Below are 16,985 nucleotides of genomic sequence, written 5' to 3'. Positions count from 1 at the left end.
GGCAAAAGTTTTGTGAAAGTTGTTGTTGCCTCCCAAGGAGACGCCACAGCAGTGGCAGCCGTCGCGCCACTTTTGCCACATATCAGCCAGATGATGTGCCTGTCGAGATGCGATTGGGAATAGGATGGCAATGGATTTTCTCCATCAATCGAAATGGCTCGACGTGGCTTGGAGTGGCGCGAAATGGCCATTTGTGTTCATCTCTTGGCCAAGTGAATTTTCACCTCAAACGCAGCTGTCTTTGCCACTCACAACGTTTGCTGCCTTCCCCGAAAGCTACCGCATATTATATAAGAACCTAATCTATATATCTCGAAGGCTTCGAACGGATTATAATGCAGCATGAAATTGCATTATTATTATTACGCAGCACTCGACAAGCTTTGAGCTTTGTATCTGTATCTGTGTCTGTTTGCTGCTGCGGAAGCGCATCGTGAGATACGAGCCACAATTCACAACGATCGTAATTAACAAGAAACCTTAATCAATGCAAAGGGCATGCTTGCAACAAGGTTGCTTGCCACAGCGGAAATGTATTTTGTATTCCCAACTCTGTGATGTTTATCTATAAGATTTGGGCTCTTGTCAGCTCACGAATAATTTGGAAGAGTGGCGCTTGTGTGGATAACGAAAATTATAGGTGCATTTCATTTAACCTATTTTAAAGTTTTAAATTATTTAAAAGTAAACCTGTAATTATTTACTCTACCTAGGAGTAGCCTGGTTACAGGTCTTAATTCTTAACTTGCCATTTATATATACAAAAATATGAAGTAGAAAGGAGACAGACTTTTATGTATATACATACACATTACTGAAAGAATAACAAAGTAGAGAGCGGCTCAAAGAAAGAGCTGAGATAATAATATGAAAGACAGACAGAGAGAGAGAAAAAATCAACTTTAGTGAGATTGCGAGCAGAGATAAGTCAATTAAATTGCCAAAGTCACTTGTTAATATAACACTTAGGATCAAAGCATGAAGCCCCGTAAGTCCAACTTGACTTCATGAGAATCGCATAGAAGGCCGTCATTTAAAAATGGTTTTCTTTTTAATTGAAGCTCAGCATTGCATCCGCTCAAGAGATGGCGATATGTCCATAACATTGCTCACTAAGAAACTCAGACTTTTTCATTGGTTTCATAGAATAATAAATTTATAAATTACAGGTTAAATTACGTTTCCATTTTAATTTTAATTCGCTATGATGGGCAACTTGCTCTTTGAAGGGCATTCAAACGTCGCAGCTCAGCCAAAGCTTCGCCAATTTGTTTTGTTTTTAACATCAAATCTATAGATAGCTAATATTGTTTAGCCATAAAATAAGGTATTGACAACACAGGTCATTGATATTGTGAAATTAGTAAATGCTAATCTCTCGCTTTTTCTGCTTAATGTATTTCATTCATAGATAGACAAAACGAATCAGATTATATTTAGTGTAGATTATTATAAATGTGGGCAGGTTCTTGTTATAGAAAATAATATTATATTTTATAAAAAATATATAAGTTTCTTTATACATATGTGGAGTTTGTTCCAATTGATTGACTGCTAGGAAATTTTGACAGAAGTTGCCTTTTGGGCTTAAAGTAAGTTCTAAGAATAAGCTTGGAAAAGTCAACCACCATGTCAGGGAAAAACTGTGATCAAAGTTTGTGTGGAAAATATCAAAAACAACGCAAGCCATTTATAAACCTTTTGCAAACGTGACAAACAAGCGGCAGGTCGCTGCTTCAAATACAGCAACAATTTTCAATTATTATTTATTAGTTCATAATATTTTTTTTCATAATTTCAAATTCCTTGTGTTTGCTGTAAAGTTAATTCTGATAGCTACTGCAAATTCTAAACGTTTTTTAATCACACTTTGGTCCACAAATTGTTGCATTATCATGCCCATATGAGGGGTCTCGATAGTCAAGACACATGCACACTATAAGCAATTATTTATAATAATTACTTTGCTCAATATTTGTGTTAAAATTTTATGATTATTGCAAAAGTTTTCCGAGAAAGAGAAATCGCCAATTGACGATGTCCCCCACTGGGGAAAATGCAACCAAGTCAAACCAAACAAAAAAGCAAAAACAAATGCCACGCGTATGGGCCGAATGGGGCTTATAGAAATGTTGATGTCCATGTCGATGTTGATGATGATGCCACTAACTAACTAAGTCAAGTCAAGTGTTTGTGCATGTGTGTGGTTGTTGCCGCTTTGACGCGCCGGTGAAATGTGCGCAGGCGCAGTCGAAACACGAAACACGAAATTCAAAGAGGCTGCCGAGAAAAACACGCAAGTTGACAATTTTTATGCGTTTAGTAAATCAAAAACGCTAATTACCTGATTTGGTAAGCGGTTTCGAAATGCGAAGAGAGGCACTAAAATCCAACAGAAAATACAGCGAATAGAAACAAGGAGGAGTACACCAGGCTAGCAGATATCCTGTAAAAGGCATCGAGTTGTACATTACATACATTCAGATTAGTTTTCTCCATAACTAGTTATTGAAAATCTATATTTATCGATATCGTAAGCGCCCTTTCGATATCTCGATATACCATAATTTATTGTGCCCCGTGTCTCGATGCGTTTACCCGTTGAAATTGACGACATATGCCAGGTAAACCCGAGCTGTACGTCTATATATCGATATATATCGATATTTGTTGGAATGAGCTTGCAAATCGGCAACTATTGGCACTAGGCTGAATTGGATATTTATCAAATTGCTCTTAAGATCGATGTTTATGGATTTAATGTCGAAATCAGTAATTATCAGCCCTAGCTTGAAATCGATATATATCGGTATGCGCTTGACCTCGATATCCATCGACTTGATCTTAAAATTCCAGCTAAATGCAAATAATATAAATATTGAATTTGCAAAACGCAGATACCCCACCCGTTTCAATGATTACAGGGTACAAAAATAAAGTAAGTAAAAAAATAAAATAAATATTGAATGCACATAGTTGCTCTGCTTTTGCGTTGTTTAACAATTTCACACAAATATTTGCACTTGATGTTGCAGTCGTTAGTGAAATGCGTTGGCCAAAAAGTGAAATGCGTTTTAGAAAGGAAAAGGAAGCGTGCTGGGAAATCTTCCAGCTGCTGAGCTACTGAGCTGCTGTTCGCGAAATTAACGCGCAACCTTGACTCGGTAATAGCTTTATTATGCGGGGTACATGTATGGGTATATGTATGTCTGTAGAGTTATTTGGATACCCCACTGAACCGCTGCTCCAGTGACTGTTTACCAAGATGTGTTTTTTAGTTTTATTTATTTTCGTATTTTTATGGCTATATCTGTGGCGAAACTTAACGCCCTGTTAATCCGACTAAATGTAAATGGCGCTGCGGCAACCCTGGCGCAAATAAATACCTTTCAGCCGCCCTCTGCTCGAGTCTTACAGTTTGCTTAATAGTTTTTATTTTTGGTAGCTGCGGGTTTCAATTGCGCACGATTAACGCGTAAATAACACGTGAAAATTTTGCAATTTTCCGGCAAGGTTGCCGCACTTGATGTAGTTTTCCAGTACTGCCTGCCACTGATACTTCCACAATATTCCGAGTCTGAGGCCAGCTGCATGGCAATGAGCGTTAATCAGTGGATGTAAATCTCCATGTTGATGGGAGTTAACCACTTACTTTTGTTTGGGGCATTATTTTTATGCAAAACGCTTGCCATTTCGCTTGACAGACCCCCAGACCCCCATCCATGGGCCATAACTATTTGCTACTCCATTTTCATATGTGAATGCGACGTGTTTTTTGGCTAAAATGAAGTTGGCTGGCAAAAGGCAATTAAGACTAATTGGGTGGCTGTTGTTCGACTTGGTTTTGTAGTCGGAACTGGAAGTGCAGCCCACCGCAGTTGCTGCTCTGCATAAATTGAAAAACCTTAATGAAAGGTTTCTCAAAATTGCATCATAACTAGAAAATGGTCTGCTTAAAGGCCGTTAGTTCATATGAGATTTTTAGTCTGTTTTCTAAGCTCCAAGTCTGTTTAATAAATATATAACTTATATGCCACGCTCATAATTGGCCAAGAATCTGGCCAACTTCAGTAGCCAAAACCGCGCACACTAACCCAAATACCTGAGGCAACATCGCTTTAACCACGGCTTCATCTTCTGCTTCAGCTTCGGCTCTGTCAGCCTTCCCGGCCACGACCCCGTCATCGCATCGCATTTAAGATTTAAGCAAGCATCGGCAAATGGCAAAGTCAACCAGCTGGCACCTTGTGCGCAAATCTCGAAGTGAAAAAGCGAAAATCGGGGCGAACAAATTTCAAAATTGTACCCAAAGTATACCCTGTGATTAGCTGCGTTTTTATACTCCAGCATAGTCATCAGTAAGCGGGAAGGCTATAAATAATAATTTTAAATGATCAAAATAATTTACTTAAATATAAATAATATAATATAGATAGTTAAAAACAATAAAGTGTTCTGAAATCGAAAAAAAAGGAATGACATGGGATGAAGGATTACAGAGTATCTAATATAAGTCAATTTCTGCAAGATTAATTTATGATGTTATTTTTAGAACAATAAAGAATTTTGATTTCTTGTTTAAGAACTGTTTATTCCAGCAATGTGTCTGAGAATTTTGGTATTTTCAATTTGAAAACTCCGTAAAACATTTAATAAAAAAATACTACATTAACTTTTTTCAAATAACTCAGTCTTCGTTAGGTTTACGTACTCCCAATATTCCCCGTTAATTCTTTTCCTATGCAGCATAAAAACAAACAAACAACGGTCATTAGAAGAGTTTTCTGAATTTTGGGCGCGCTGAATTCAAATTGGTCGCCGCCAGCCGCAGCAGCATCTGCACAATGCTTAGAAACAACAACAAGCACATACATAGCTGCGCGGCTGCGCAGTTGTCGCTCTCACTCTTTGCTGCTCTCCCACTCGCTCTCTCTTGGACTCTCTGCTTCTGTCACTGTCTGCTGCCTTGCACATTACCCGTTGGCACTTTTTCGGTCATGACATTCGTTCAGTCTGCATTTGACTTGCGGTACGTTCGGTTGGTTTCGCTGCGCGACTGCGCAAATCGTCAAGTGAAAGATTCGTCTGCTTTGACAGTTGTTTTTGTTGTGGCGAGTGCGAGTGCGGGTGCATGTTAACGGTAAATCGAGGCTGGCGAATCAGAAAAGCGAACGCTCGCGCGACCGTGACAAGAATTTTGCTGTGGCATTTGCCGCAAATGTTCGAAGAGTTAATGAAGTGCAAAAATGTTTGTTGTCGTTGATGTTGTTGTTGGTGTCGCCAAATTGCAGTTGTTGTCGTTGTTGTTGTTGACGCTGCGGCAGCAGGCGTTGTGAACACTTTGATTTGCGGTTGGCACCGCCTGACCCTGGCCCTGGCCCTGGCTAATCAACTGGCGGCTGTCAAGTGAAAATTGTGAAGAAAACTTTAAGTCGACTGTGCCTGTGAAAATTTCCCTCTCTCCTTTCATCTCAAGCTTATTAGCGTTGCCAGCAGAACTCGAATCCAAGCAATGTAAGTTTTTCCAAAATATCTCAAATTCCAAAGTTTTAGAAAACTTAAGATTTCACTCGAGTTTTGGGCTTTTGCCCAGCCAATTGTTAATTTATGCGACTTGAGTTTTATTTCCCATAACAACTTGATTAGCTCTGAGGGCGCGCCCAATTAGCGGCCCAGCTTGGACAGCTAATAAAAAAACAACAAAAAACCAGATGAGCTGGGAAGTCTGTCTATTCTAATTGAATGAAATTAACCCACTTTTGGACGTTGTAAAAAGTTTGTTTGAAATTGTAGCGCTCCTCGTCGTATATTCACAATAATTGCCGCTTGGCCAACAATTAAAAGAAAGCTCGACTAGAGACCTACCCTTGTTCCTGTTCCGCACTTGATGCTGCCTAGACCCATAATAAAAAAGCCCATTCTTTATTCGGTCCTTATTGTCCGATCGATTTTAAATGTACAAGGCTTTGTGATTGCATTAAAATGTAGACGTATACCAAAAGTAAAGCAATGTCTAAGAATTCTCGTTTTTTTTTTTAAGCTTACGGGGGAAAGGTTTGACTATCCAAAAAATCATTCCATTTGGAATCGCTAAATCTAGGCTGAAAATATATATAAGTACTTCGAATTTAACGAAATGTCAGTATATAAGAACTGAAAATTTGAAATCTGTAGCTTTTGTAGTTTCTTAAAAAGGTAAACGTACATATATAAGGTCAGCAGGTCAAACGGGGCCACAGATGCCTCCGTTAGATGCATATACAGAAAATCAATATACCCTTTTTAGACACTTCCCAGGTGTACAGGGTATGAAGAAAGAAAAACTGTTTATGAATAAGCCGCCAACAAGCACGCCAGCTGCCAAATTATAATGAGCTGTAACCCAGTCTGGGTACCAAATAGGTAGAACATTGCCTCAAGCCATGTCTCTGGGTCCAGCTCTTGATCCGTCCCCCTTTCTGGCTGTTTCTATGCCGGGCAACACCTTCGGCCAGAAGATGAACAACAAGAGTTGCTGCCTTTGTCTCAAAAATCAATCAATAACGTTTGTTAAATACTTTTCAATGCAACATTTTTGGGCCAAGTTCTGATATGGCTTAAATGGCTGGGCTATAAACAGTTTATTTGGCTTTTGTTGGCAAATTTGGAGCGTGTCAAAAATTTTCTATTTGCCATGCTAAATTTGTACGTTTTGTTTTACATAAATAAATCTGCGTTGGTTTTGTATTGTCTTGTTTTGCTTTTTGGGGTCAAGTTGATGTTCAAGCTGATTCAGAATTCGAATTGATTTACAACTTAGCGGTAGTTCGAGTTTTATTAAGTAGTTTGTTGTTAATTCCTGTAAGGTGTATTACATAAAAGTATATGATTTTTAATTTATTTACTTTTAGTTTAATGCTTACTTGATTCCTTAGAATTTCCTTAGATTTTTACATATTATTTTATATACATATATTAGATGAGATTCTTACACAATCATTTTCAATAAAACTTTTTTTACCCAAACTTTTAAGGGCTCATTCCTAATCAGTATCAACTCCCTAGAGTCTATGTCCGTTTGTTTGTCTCTTTCGATGTCTTTACGATATCTTAACTAAAATTTGAAGAAGGTTAACTTCCAAGCAGTGTATAGATCAAAGTCGGCATGTATTCAAAACCTTGTCTTCCAGATATCTTAACTAAACTGGGAATTTGCTGAAGCTCTTGCCACACAAGACAAATCTTATCAATAATGAATTAGTATATCTATAGTAAGAGTCGGTTGAGTCGCTATATCAAAACTTCAATTAAATGTTCGTGTTAAAAACTAGTTAAGTTTCTCCAGATATTTAAAATAAATAGACGAGCTGTACTAGACTTCAAACATATCAGTAAATATTATTAAGCATGAGACTACTATTATAGCTCTATAGAAAGAGTTGGTTGGAATTTTTGCTTAAATACTTTTGTTGTTTCTCAAGATATTTTGAATAAGTACGCTCCAAAAATAAGCACGACTAATACTACTATATCATATAGTTCTTAGGAAAAACTTTGTACTTACAACTTTTTCGCTTGTGTTTCCAATATATAAACAAAATCCTAACACGACTGCCTTTGTCGTCAATGGCAGCAATTGCTTGGAATACGTTTTTTTTAATGAAAACCAAAATATTTTCCCAGATATTTTTACCAAATCTCGCACTTAGCATAACGAGCTTTAATTTGTTATATGGCCGCAAGGGTATTTAACTTTCGGCAAGCTGAAGATTCTATTCTGATTCACTCTAGTTTATTTTTGGCTGTGCTTCTTGCTAATTGCAGCAGCTCTCAGCTTCTTTGCCAGATTTTAAATAATAATAAAAAGGAAAAAAAATGTTAATAGCCAGCGCACGTGAGCGCCAATTGCCGCTGGAGCTCGTTATGGCCAGCAAAAAAGGTGGCTCGATTGCATGCGAGCGCCTCTCGGCCGGGGCAATTAGAAGTTTGTTGGCCTGCCAAAATCACATAGAAAGGCAGCAGCAGCAGCAGCAGCAAAAACAACAACAACAGCAGCAAGGGCGACAACAAACAAAACAATAAAAACAAACATAGCAAATTGTTGTAATAATAGTCGTAAAAAAAGTTATGTTTGTCTTTTGCTTGAACAACAAATCATTTCACATTTCCACTTGGGCTCCAACGACGACTCCAGCTCTGGCTTGGACGCCGTCTCTGTGCCGGGTTCATTAAACCGTCGTCAGCTAAGAACCCGAGTGTGGCTAACAACTAAAATGGACCGCAGAGCTCTACAACTTTGGCTTCCGTTCTCAGCTGCGTAGCTGTCACCAGCAGCTGCATGTGGGCTTACATAACACGCCCCCCTGGATCCCGCTCAGCCAAGCGTGTCGCCATCTCAGGTGTCATAGGCTTTGGCTTTTTGTGGCTTTTTCTCGCGTATCTTTCAATTTGTCGCCCATTGTAGCATAATTGTATTGTAATCACAGCTCAGCCCTTTGCTTGGGCACATCCATCTGGTTGGCTGTGCGTGTGTATCTGGAAATCTGTTTGCTTAGCCGCGCTTTGTGCCGGCTCATGTTTTGGCCATTTGTTGTTCTGGCCGCGTGAGGAAGTCATCTGCATGAGCTCAGCAAAAATCACATACAGTTTGCGGCTTTATCTGCGGGATTTGCGGCCAAACATGTAGCGAGAGAGAGGCAGAGAAGACAGAGGCAGCGTGAGACAGGGGCTATTGTAGCTGGCAAATCCTGTGCAGTGTTTAGGCCACACGTACGGCTGTAGATTTTGCCAATTGGTTCCCACATTGTGCAATCTGCAGCTGCCTGACAATTACTTAGAACGAACTCGCAACAAAGAAGGGGTATATTTATCTATCTATCCATCTATAAGTTTGTATATATATTTATTCATATACATATATATACATGTATTATAATGTCAACTGATCTATCGATATTAGTTTGTCTGTCCGATTGCTTATGTTGATCTGAGGTTCTCATACCTATTTTGCGTAATGTCCATCTTGAGAATAATGATATTTCAGCACCCCCAAATGTCTTAGGTGTTCTGTCTGTGCCCTTTGAAGCCCCCTCCCCTGTGCCCTTAAGGACCCTTAAGGACCTGTAGCGCCTACAAGGCTGGATTTTCTACCACTTCGAGAAAGACTGGTCTAGATGACCGCCTCGATATAAAAGCCAAAGAAATTGTATATAAATACAAAAAAACTATTTTAAAAGGCACAGCCTTGGCTTTTGGTGAACGGGCACACTTAAACTTAACCCTAAGGTTCTGAAATTTTCATAAAGAGCCGACTATAGGTACATTAGTAATTAAAAAATAGTTATTTATATTTGCGTGTGAAAGAAAGATAGATAGAAGGTCGTAAGAACACTGATAGATGGTGTCTTTTAGTCAGGCCACTCTCGACGTGTACATTCTACCGTGTTTATTATTATATAAATCTTAAGTAGATCTTAACTAGCCCACCAAATAGTTTTCTCACCGAAACACACCTTCTTCAGGTGCTAGTCGGAACCGGAGTAACGGCAAAGCGCATTTAGAACGAAACCAAAACAACAACTGACAACAAGTGCCCCCGGAGTGGAAGGGGGGGGTACTACATTTAATGCGTCTACCTGTCCGTTAAGCCGGGCCAGCCACAGCCGCGGCCTGAAGCAAGTAATGCACGAGTCTCGAACTCTTTTGGGTGGGTCACTTCCAGCTTTGGCAGCGCTGCGCTTGGCTGCTTCTCATATGCTGCTTGTCGTCCCACAGGGCCACAACAATTGTTGCTAAACATAAAATGTTTAATTCTTGGGAACACAAACATATTACAAGTTTTCTTTACCAAAACCCACCCCCAAGCCGCTCCCAGCGTAAAGTCTTTGGTTCAGCTTCAGCGCTCATCGGCGCTCGAATTCCATGTAAATATGCGAGTTGCATTCAACAAAACAGGTGAAACATGTGGAAAATAACAAGAACTTGTAAAATATGAAACTTTCTTCGAATGTGTGCCATAGTACATGAAAAGTATAGTCTAAGTGGTTTAATAGAAGCAACATCGAGACGAGCTCCTGTGATCATGCATCCGATTTTTTACTTCGTGCATTCAAATTACTCACAGAGTCCATATACAGTTTTATTAAAATACATCGTGTTTTTCTGCTTGAGATATTCCCATTTTTTAAGAAGTGCTAAGTGCCTTCTTCAGCTTAAAACAAATAAAAATGTATTTGAAGAAAAAATTATGTTTGTTTGGGGTAAAAGACCTGAAATAGCATATCCAGTAAATGGGTAGAAAAAAGAGCTATAATGCAGGCAGTTAGATTGCTAGAAAGAGACAAGATATACATATATGCATTCATATAAACAAGAGATAAGTTGAGTCAATGTCAAAGACTATAAGAACCTAGGGACTTCAGAGTTGGAATATTTGAAGGTTATTAAAAAGAACTTATTTATTTTTGATGTTGGACAGCTATGAGGCAGCAAATTTGGTGTATAAGTAATGATATAGCACATCCAATTATATTAATATATACATATGCAAATAATTGGTAAATAGAAACGAGAAATATTAATATTAATTAATGTCGCTATCATTTGGTCAAACTGACTGCCATCAACCATCTTCTGTTAATTAATCTAATTAAATTAACTCCTAGAGTCCGACGATAACATATAAAACACTGGGTATTCCAGAGCCGGCAATTCGCGACATAAACTATTGGATCTTGGATCTCAATTCGATAACCTTTACTCATTTTCAAACAACGATCTGACCGGTTTAACTTCGCGAGCTATTGTCAATTCTTATAGATGATAATGACTTGGCTAGTGCAGACAGAGTCCATACAGATCACAGATATGCTATGCACGCATTACCCATTTAGAGCTAAGGAAATAGGCTTTGCGATTGTTGCAGGTAAAATAGTTAAAATCAAATATGTTGAATGGACTAAATGCCCATTATTCAGCATTATTTATGGCACTGTCTTTGAATAGTTTTAAAAGCTGCTCCTTTGATTTGATGTTTTAGTGCTTCATTGTTTACGCCTTGTTTTTTCCTAGTTGTCATGTGCGGAATGGAAAAACTCCCACAACAAATGGCAAACTTGTTGTTGGTTTGGCAATCACATTCATGGCTAGATATGATATGTGAGTATGCAGACATGTAAGGGGTGTATTTCCTGAACAATTGCAGAGCCTCGACTCGACTCAACTCGGCTCGTTAGTTAGTTTGGTTGTTTTGTGATTACGCGTGAGGTCTTAAGTTATGATAAATTATGTGGACCCCGCCCCAGGCCGACGGTGAAAGTGGCAATTGTTGTTTGTTGTTTGTGTCTAAGCGAATTCTTACCCAGACAGATTTCCTATTTATTAACAATTGCCAAATGGCATTTTCTTTCTTTTTCTTCGTGCAGCAGCAGAGACTACGCATAGATAAAATATCTGAGATTGAGTTCCAGTTTGGCAGATCGCCCACGCAACGCACATGGAGCCGAAGTTGTTGTAAGACGCAGTTCACAGCTCACTCTCTCTGTCTGTCTCTCACTCTCTCTCGCTCATCGCATCTACATTGCATCGAACATTCCGCATTTGTATAAAGCAGCACTCCACATTAACCCATTGAGCTACTGCCCTCGAGCACAGTAATCAGACTCGGCCTTGTCGACAGGAAACAGCTGCTGCTGAAGAATCACCAGGACGCCATTTTGCAGAGCCATTGCCTGTCCATGGCGGACAGTCGGGAGCGCATACGCGGACCCTCGCGCGATGGCCGTGAATTTCTGACCAGTCCGCGTCAGGTGCTGCGCCGTCTGATGCTGCTCTCCGAGGGCCGGCAGTATCGGGAGGCGGCGGGCGTGGTGGGTCGGCTGGGTCCCTCGGTGCTGCACTCGGTGATTGCGGAGCTGCCCATCGATCTGCTGCTGGAGCATCTGCCGCACAGCGCCTATCTGCTGGAGTCCTTCTACACGAGGTAAGTCGCTCAGTAAGTCGCCTCCACTGTTAAGCCAACTACCCGCCACTTGCTCCTACTGCAGGCTGACCACGCTGAACAGCACGCCCAGGCCGGATGTGCCCAGCGAGACAGTTGTCTGGCAGCTGGTGCGCCTCTTTGCCAATCCACATGAGTCTGGCCTGCGACAGCGCTGCTCCAAGTTGCTTCAGTCGTTGGCGCAGTTTGAGCCTGGCTTGCGGCAGGCGTTGCGCGAGCGTCGACGCAGCTTTGACAATGCTGTCCAGGGCTTGGGCGTACATGGACTGACCACAGATGCCTCCGGGCAGCTGATATCGCTGCATGTGGCACTCAAGACTGAGCTGCAACGACATGTGGATACATACAAGATGGCCATACACAAGCTGGAGGAACTGAGCATGGTCACGATCAATCAGGATCCGGCGCACTCCTCGCACCAACGGCTGCTGGCCATTAACTATGGCGACATACAGCAGCGTTTGATAGACAACAAGACCCTGCTGACCATGCTGGACAAGCCAGCGCTAAAGCAGCTCCGCACGCTCGTCGAGAATCTCAGCACGCGCGTCGAGAACGACAAGGAGGTGTTGTCTTGTGTGGGCCAGGTGAAGCGTCTGGATGCCCAGGCGCATATCGAGAAGCGCCCGGCCGCAGGCCTATTGATGAACTTCTCGCGCGGCTGCGAGGTGGTGCTCCACATGATGGGACCCGAGAGTGTGCCGCCCAGTCCACTGGCGGCCACTAAAGTGACAGCCGCTGGCAGCGCTGGCGGCAGCAGCTGCAGTGATGGCTACCACTCGGATGACTCGGCCAGCGAGGATGGCAGGTAAGCTGACCAATTGTGCTGGTAGACTCGTTTTCTCTGCTCTGCTCACTTGACCTGGTTCGCTTGTGCTGTCACCCACGCACACACGCGTCCCCCTCTATAGCATACTCTCACTTGACTTCTATTCACTCGCATCCCACATCTCATTCGTGTCTGTTTCACAGCGAATTCGTGTCACACTATCGAAATCTCTACATTGAGAACCGAGCGGACGCCCTGGAGGCGTTGGACAGCTTGCCCCAGCTTAAGCATGTGCACAGTCTGAAGGCCAAGATACTCTTCTCCATGATTGTGGTAAGTAGCTTAGTCCAGAATACTTTCGTCTACCGAATAAACATAATTAGGAAAACCTCAGCATACTGTTGTAGCAACAGCCTTTGATATTAAAGTGGAATGTGCAACAAGAAATTATAAATTAAATTGTTGCATTCCTTGGGCTTACGAGCCTTGGGCTAACCGATCAAGTTCTTTGGCTCAGCTTAAACCATATTAGGAGATTTATATCAGGAATTATTATATAATTTACATTTATTATATAATTATGGATTCGTGTTTGATACGAGATGATGGGTTACTATAAAAGAACTAGCTTAATTTAATTAAAAATGGGCATAGACTAATGGAAACATTTACCTAATTTAGAGCTACGTTTTTATTGTTGTTTATTTTATTGCTTATTTCAATTTAATGGATGAAATTTGATCCGTTATTCAAATGCAAATTTAAAATTTTAAATAAGTTTTGCGAATGATAAAACAGTTATTTATTATGTCTGATGAACCGTTAATAAAGTATAATCTATAATCAATTTAATATAGATGAAGTCAAGAAATAATTATGCTTAAAATTCATATTTGGAATTAAATATATTACTTCTGATTTTAGTTTTTATTTATCTTCTTATATTAGTAAAAAGGCGTTTTATAAGGAAAGGAAATGGTATATATGAAATCGAATATTCAAAAACTAAATAAGGTGTTCGTTAGACTGAATTTTTATTTTTGCAATTAAAATTTATTTTGAAAACGATTAAATTAAATCAAATTTATAAATCATACTGATTATGGCGTTAGGAGCGGCTAGTTAGGCTGCGGTTGCTGCTGCGGTTGAGATACAACTGGGCTGCAAATTGTTATTGCAAAATATCAATTTGCAACGCAACGCTGCAAGCTGGCTTGGCATCTGTTCGAGTTTGTGGCACTGATTAAGTGTTATAGAAGAAAGTAAAACGCCTCGGGGCGAACCGGGCCAAGCAGAAATGCTGAGAAATTACGCTGGCGATCGGCCCAACTGCGGCTGGAGGAGCTTGTTTTGTTCGTAGGCAGCCATCTGAGGCTTGTAGATAAATAACTTTCGATCTTCGGCGCTGAATGGAGACAAGTGGATAGATAGATGAATGACACCGGCAATTGGCCGGATCAGCTGGTCTTGTGTTTGGCCGTGGGCAGCGATTGCACAGATGATTGGCATATTTTGAGACCTTCTTTTTCTACTTTTCTCTTCTTTTCAATGTTGCTCAGCTTTCTTTTCGCCTGTGCCACGGTATGCGCGAGCGCAAGGTGCTGGAGGTGCGCCGTGTGCTCAACTGCCCGCTGGAGAGCAGCAGCGAGACGACTTTGGCCCTGGATCGCTCTGTGCGCCATCATCTGCACGAGACAGCCGAGAGTTTTCCGCTGGGCGAGATCGAACGGTCCGTCTTTAATCAGGTGCTGTCCACTCTGCACGAGTATCCCTGCCTGGAGTCCTGTCCGCCGCTGACGCACTTTGTCAGCGCCTGCGTGCGACTGGCCTGGCGTATGATCAACCAAAAGGCGCCCTATTATCTGGACACCGATTTTAATTTGGGTAAGTAATTTACAAATGCATTTATCTATCGTGCACATCTACAAACTTGATGAACAAAAGGTTTGTCCCGTAAATTGATTGCATTTAAATTCGCTTCATTTTGGATATTAGATACATTTTTTTGGATATTCGTAAGAGTTTTTTAGACATTTGTGGACGTAAAAATCGTTTAATTTAAATGTATACATTTATTTTATTGCATTTTGTAGGTTTTCTATATAGTAATTCTCAAAATAATATACTTAAATATATATAACTCGTCATTAATGATTGATCTCTATTTTCTTAGGCTTTCTGCGTCCCGAGAAACACGAGCGCCATCCGCAGTCGGATCGCCGCTCGGACCTAATCAAAGCCTTCCTCTGGCCCGCCCTGATGCAGAACAACCAGTGCGCCTTCAAGGCCGTTGTGGCCACCTAATAATCCCGGCTGCCTAATTAACTAACTTTACAATTAACTTACGCAATTTGTACATAATTTATCTTACTCATAAACCCAATAAACGATAACCTAAACGCTAATCATGTCTATATACATGCATGTGTTCTCCCTGCCTAGGCACAGCTGATGGGCCTCAGGCGAACGCTCTGGCTGCGCTGCTTGTTGGTGCAGAGGAGCGCGTGTTCCACGTAGAATTCGATGATCTCGCAGGGCGAAGCGAAGTGCCGCTCGTGCGGCTTCAACTGGCCAATGGCGAAACGTTGTCGTCCATCGATTTGGCGCACAAACAGGTGATAGAACTGCCGATCCGCACAGATGCTCACAATGTACTTGATGGAAACATCCGTCGCCTTAAAGGGACGCACCAAACAGGCGCCATCCTCACGTCCGCAGAGCATGCGCTCCGCCATGTCCCGATCCACGGTGAAGTAGTATGCCTCCGTCTCGATTTGCCGCTGCTCGATCTCCACGTAGTTGGCATCAGCATCGTCTGCGTTTAAGTATGATGTGTGTGAGTGTGTGTGTGCGTAAGGTAAATATATTTAACCAGTTCGAACACACGGGCCTATATAATCATGTCCGTCTGTATTTAGACAAATCGAAATCGGAAAAGTGGACCACTATATTATATAGCTGCCATACGAACTGTGGAGTTTTCGTATAAAAAAACATTTATCAAGATATCTTGACCACTTACTATCCATTATATACTCCTAATATATTATATTTTATCGATTCAGCAAGAAATTGAATTTGTACAGAAACAATTCTTGTAGTTTTCTCTTCCTGTACTAAACTGGGATATATACTCCAGTAGACTCCTCATGATAAATCTTCCATCTTCAATTAATGCTTGATATAATATATATGTATAAGTTAAACATGCGCGGAGTCGACCCCTCTGGGTTTATTATCCAATTAAATTTTTCTGTCCCTTCTAGTCTAACACCTAATTATACACTTTTATCTCTTAAGAACATATTGTTAAAAAATGTTCAACAGATAAATGGAACAGATTGGCCGCAAATTAAGTTTTGGTTCGATTTTCAAGATATTTCAATGAAATTTGATTGCTAATCCTACTTTTTTATTAATTGGTTCTGGTTCTGAGCCGCCCATGGGAAAACTATCTTGATACCTCCAATCCTATTACATGTAAATATGCAACTGTTTTCCCCGCCCTGATATCAAAATTGTGATCGTTAAGAAAGCTTAGAAAGTCTCAGCCTACTCAAAGCTGAATAATCCTTCAGAATGTTTCCTGCAATTTCTCTGCTATCAAGACAGAGTCTACAATATACTGTTAGGAAGCTTGTGATGATGCAAAGTAACGATCGGTTGAAAATTGGGTCTAAATGTTTATAATATATCGTATAGTTTTCTTATCGATTAGTATATAACTAAATATAACGCAAATCGACTCTACGTTCGTAAGGGTATTGACTCTTCGGCATACCGAAGATAGCTGCTCTTCATTATCAAAGCGCTCGCCCAGAACTTACCCACAATGACATAATCGTGTGCTGCGGATCGCTGCTGATCGTCATCAACGATCGATTCTAAAACCCGTTTGCCCGCGTCGCTGTCGGCGTCAGCGTCAACGTCAACGTCACCGTCGTCGTCACCGGCCTGGCGACTGTAACCGCCGCAGCAGCAGGCGCAGCAGCCCTGCCGATAGCCGCGCTCCGTGAGGCTGTTGTAGAAGCGCGCGAACAGATTATGCAGAACCGTCCAGTAGACACGTGCGCACCAGCACATGGCGGCTCCTCGCTGGATCTCTGCCGGCTGGATGTGCCCCAATGGCCCAATTGTCGAATCTCTGCTTAGCCCTGACACGTTACTTTTTTTGGTGCTGGTTCTAATCCGCGGCCGTTGCGCCATATCGCGAAGAAGTCGGAGCGAAGACTGAGCAAC

The 16,985-nt window shown here is 41.1% G+C and overlaps 2 protein-coding genes across 3 annotated transcripts; one reads left to right on the top strand and one right to left on the bottom strand.

Annotated features, from left to right (window-relative positions):
- Nucleotides 1–5,222: 5,222 nt before the first annotated feature.
- Nucleotides 5,223–15,063, top strand: LOC115761353. The gene is made up of 7 exons (XM_030703099.1): nt 5,223–5,514; nt 11,403–11,490; nt 11,657–11,959; nt 12,024–12,785; nt 12,950–13,079; nt 14,306–14,630; nt 14,920–15,063. The coding sequence occupies exons 2-7, from the start codon at nt 11,474–11,476 to the stop codon at nt 15,048–15,050; spliced, it is 1,668 nt and encodes a 555-aa protein (XP_030558959.1). The 5' UTR covers nt 5,223–5,514; nt 11,403–11,473; the 3' UTR covers nt 15,051–15,063.
- Nucleotides 15,064–15,176: 113 nt separating this feature from the next.
- LOC115761354 lies at nt 15,177–16,985 on the bottom strand. 2 transcript variants are annotated; one of them, XM_030703100.1, is made up of 2 exons: nt 16,574–16,985; nt 15,177–15,561 (listed from the first exon to the last, which is right to left on the bottom strand). In XM_030703100.1, exons 1-2 carry the CDS (start codon nt 16,950–16,952, stop codon nt 15,185–15,187), a joined length of 756 nt encoding a protein of 251 aa, XP_030558960.1. In that variant the 5' UTR covers nt 16,953–16,985; the 3' UTR covers nt 15,177–15,184. The 2 variants fall into 2 exon arrangements, with proteins under 2 accessions (XP_030558960.1, XP_030558961.1); XM_030703101.1 differs by lacking the exon at nt 16,574–16,985 and adding an exon at nt 15,769–16,220.

The sequence above is a fragment of the Drosophila novamexicana genome, unplaced genomic scaffold (assembly GCF_003285875.2).
Source record: "Drosophila novamexicana strain 15010-1031.04,08,12 unplaced genomic scaffold, DnovRS2.1 tig00000485-arrow-pilon, whole genome shotgun sequence".
In the NCBI taxonomy this organism is placed as follows: domain Eukaryota; kingdom Metazoa; phylum Arthropoda; class Insecta; order Diptera; family Drosophilidae; genus Drosophila; species Drosophila novamexicana.
The sequence above is the reverse complement of the archived record's forward strand: the minus strand, read 5'-3'. Positions and strand labels throughout refer to the sequence as shown.

Excerpts from the sequence above, each read along its gene's own strand:
- LOC115761354 (XM_030703100.1), bottom strand. The coding sequence starts at position 16,952 with ATGGCGCAACGGCCGCGGATTAGAACCAGCACCAAAAAAAGTAACGTG. Across the intron at positions 15,562-16,573 it reads ACACGATTATGTCATTGTGG|ACGATGCTGATGCCAACTAC; the intron begins GTAAGTTCTGGG and ends ACTTAAACGCAG.
- LOC115761353 (XM_030703099.1), top strand. Across the intron at positions 12,786-12,949 it reads TCGGCCAGCGAGGATGGCAG|CGAATTCGTGTCACACTATC; the intron begins GTAAGCTGACCA and ends TCTGTTTCACAG. Across the intron at positions 13,080-14,305 it reads TACTCTTCTCCATGATTGTG|CTTTCTTTTCGCCTGTGCCA; the intron begins GTAAGTAGCTTA and ends AATGTTGCTCAG.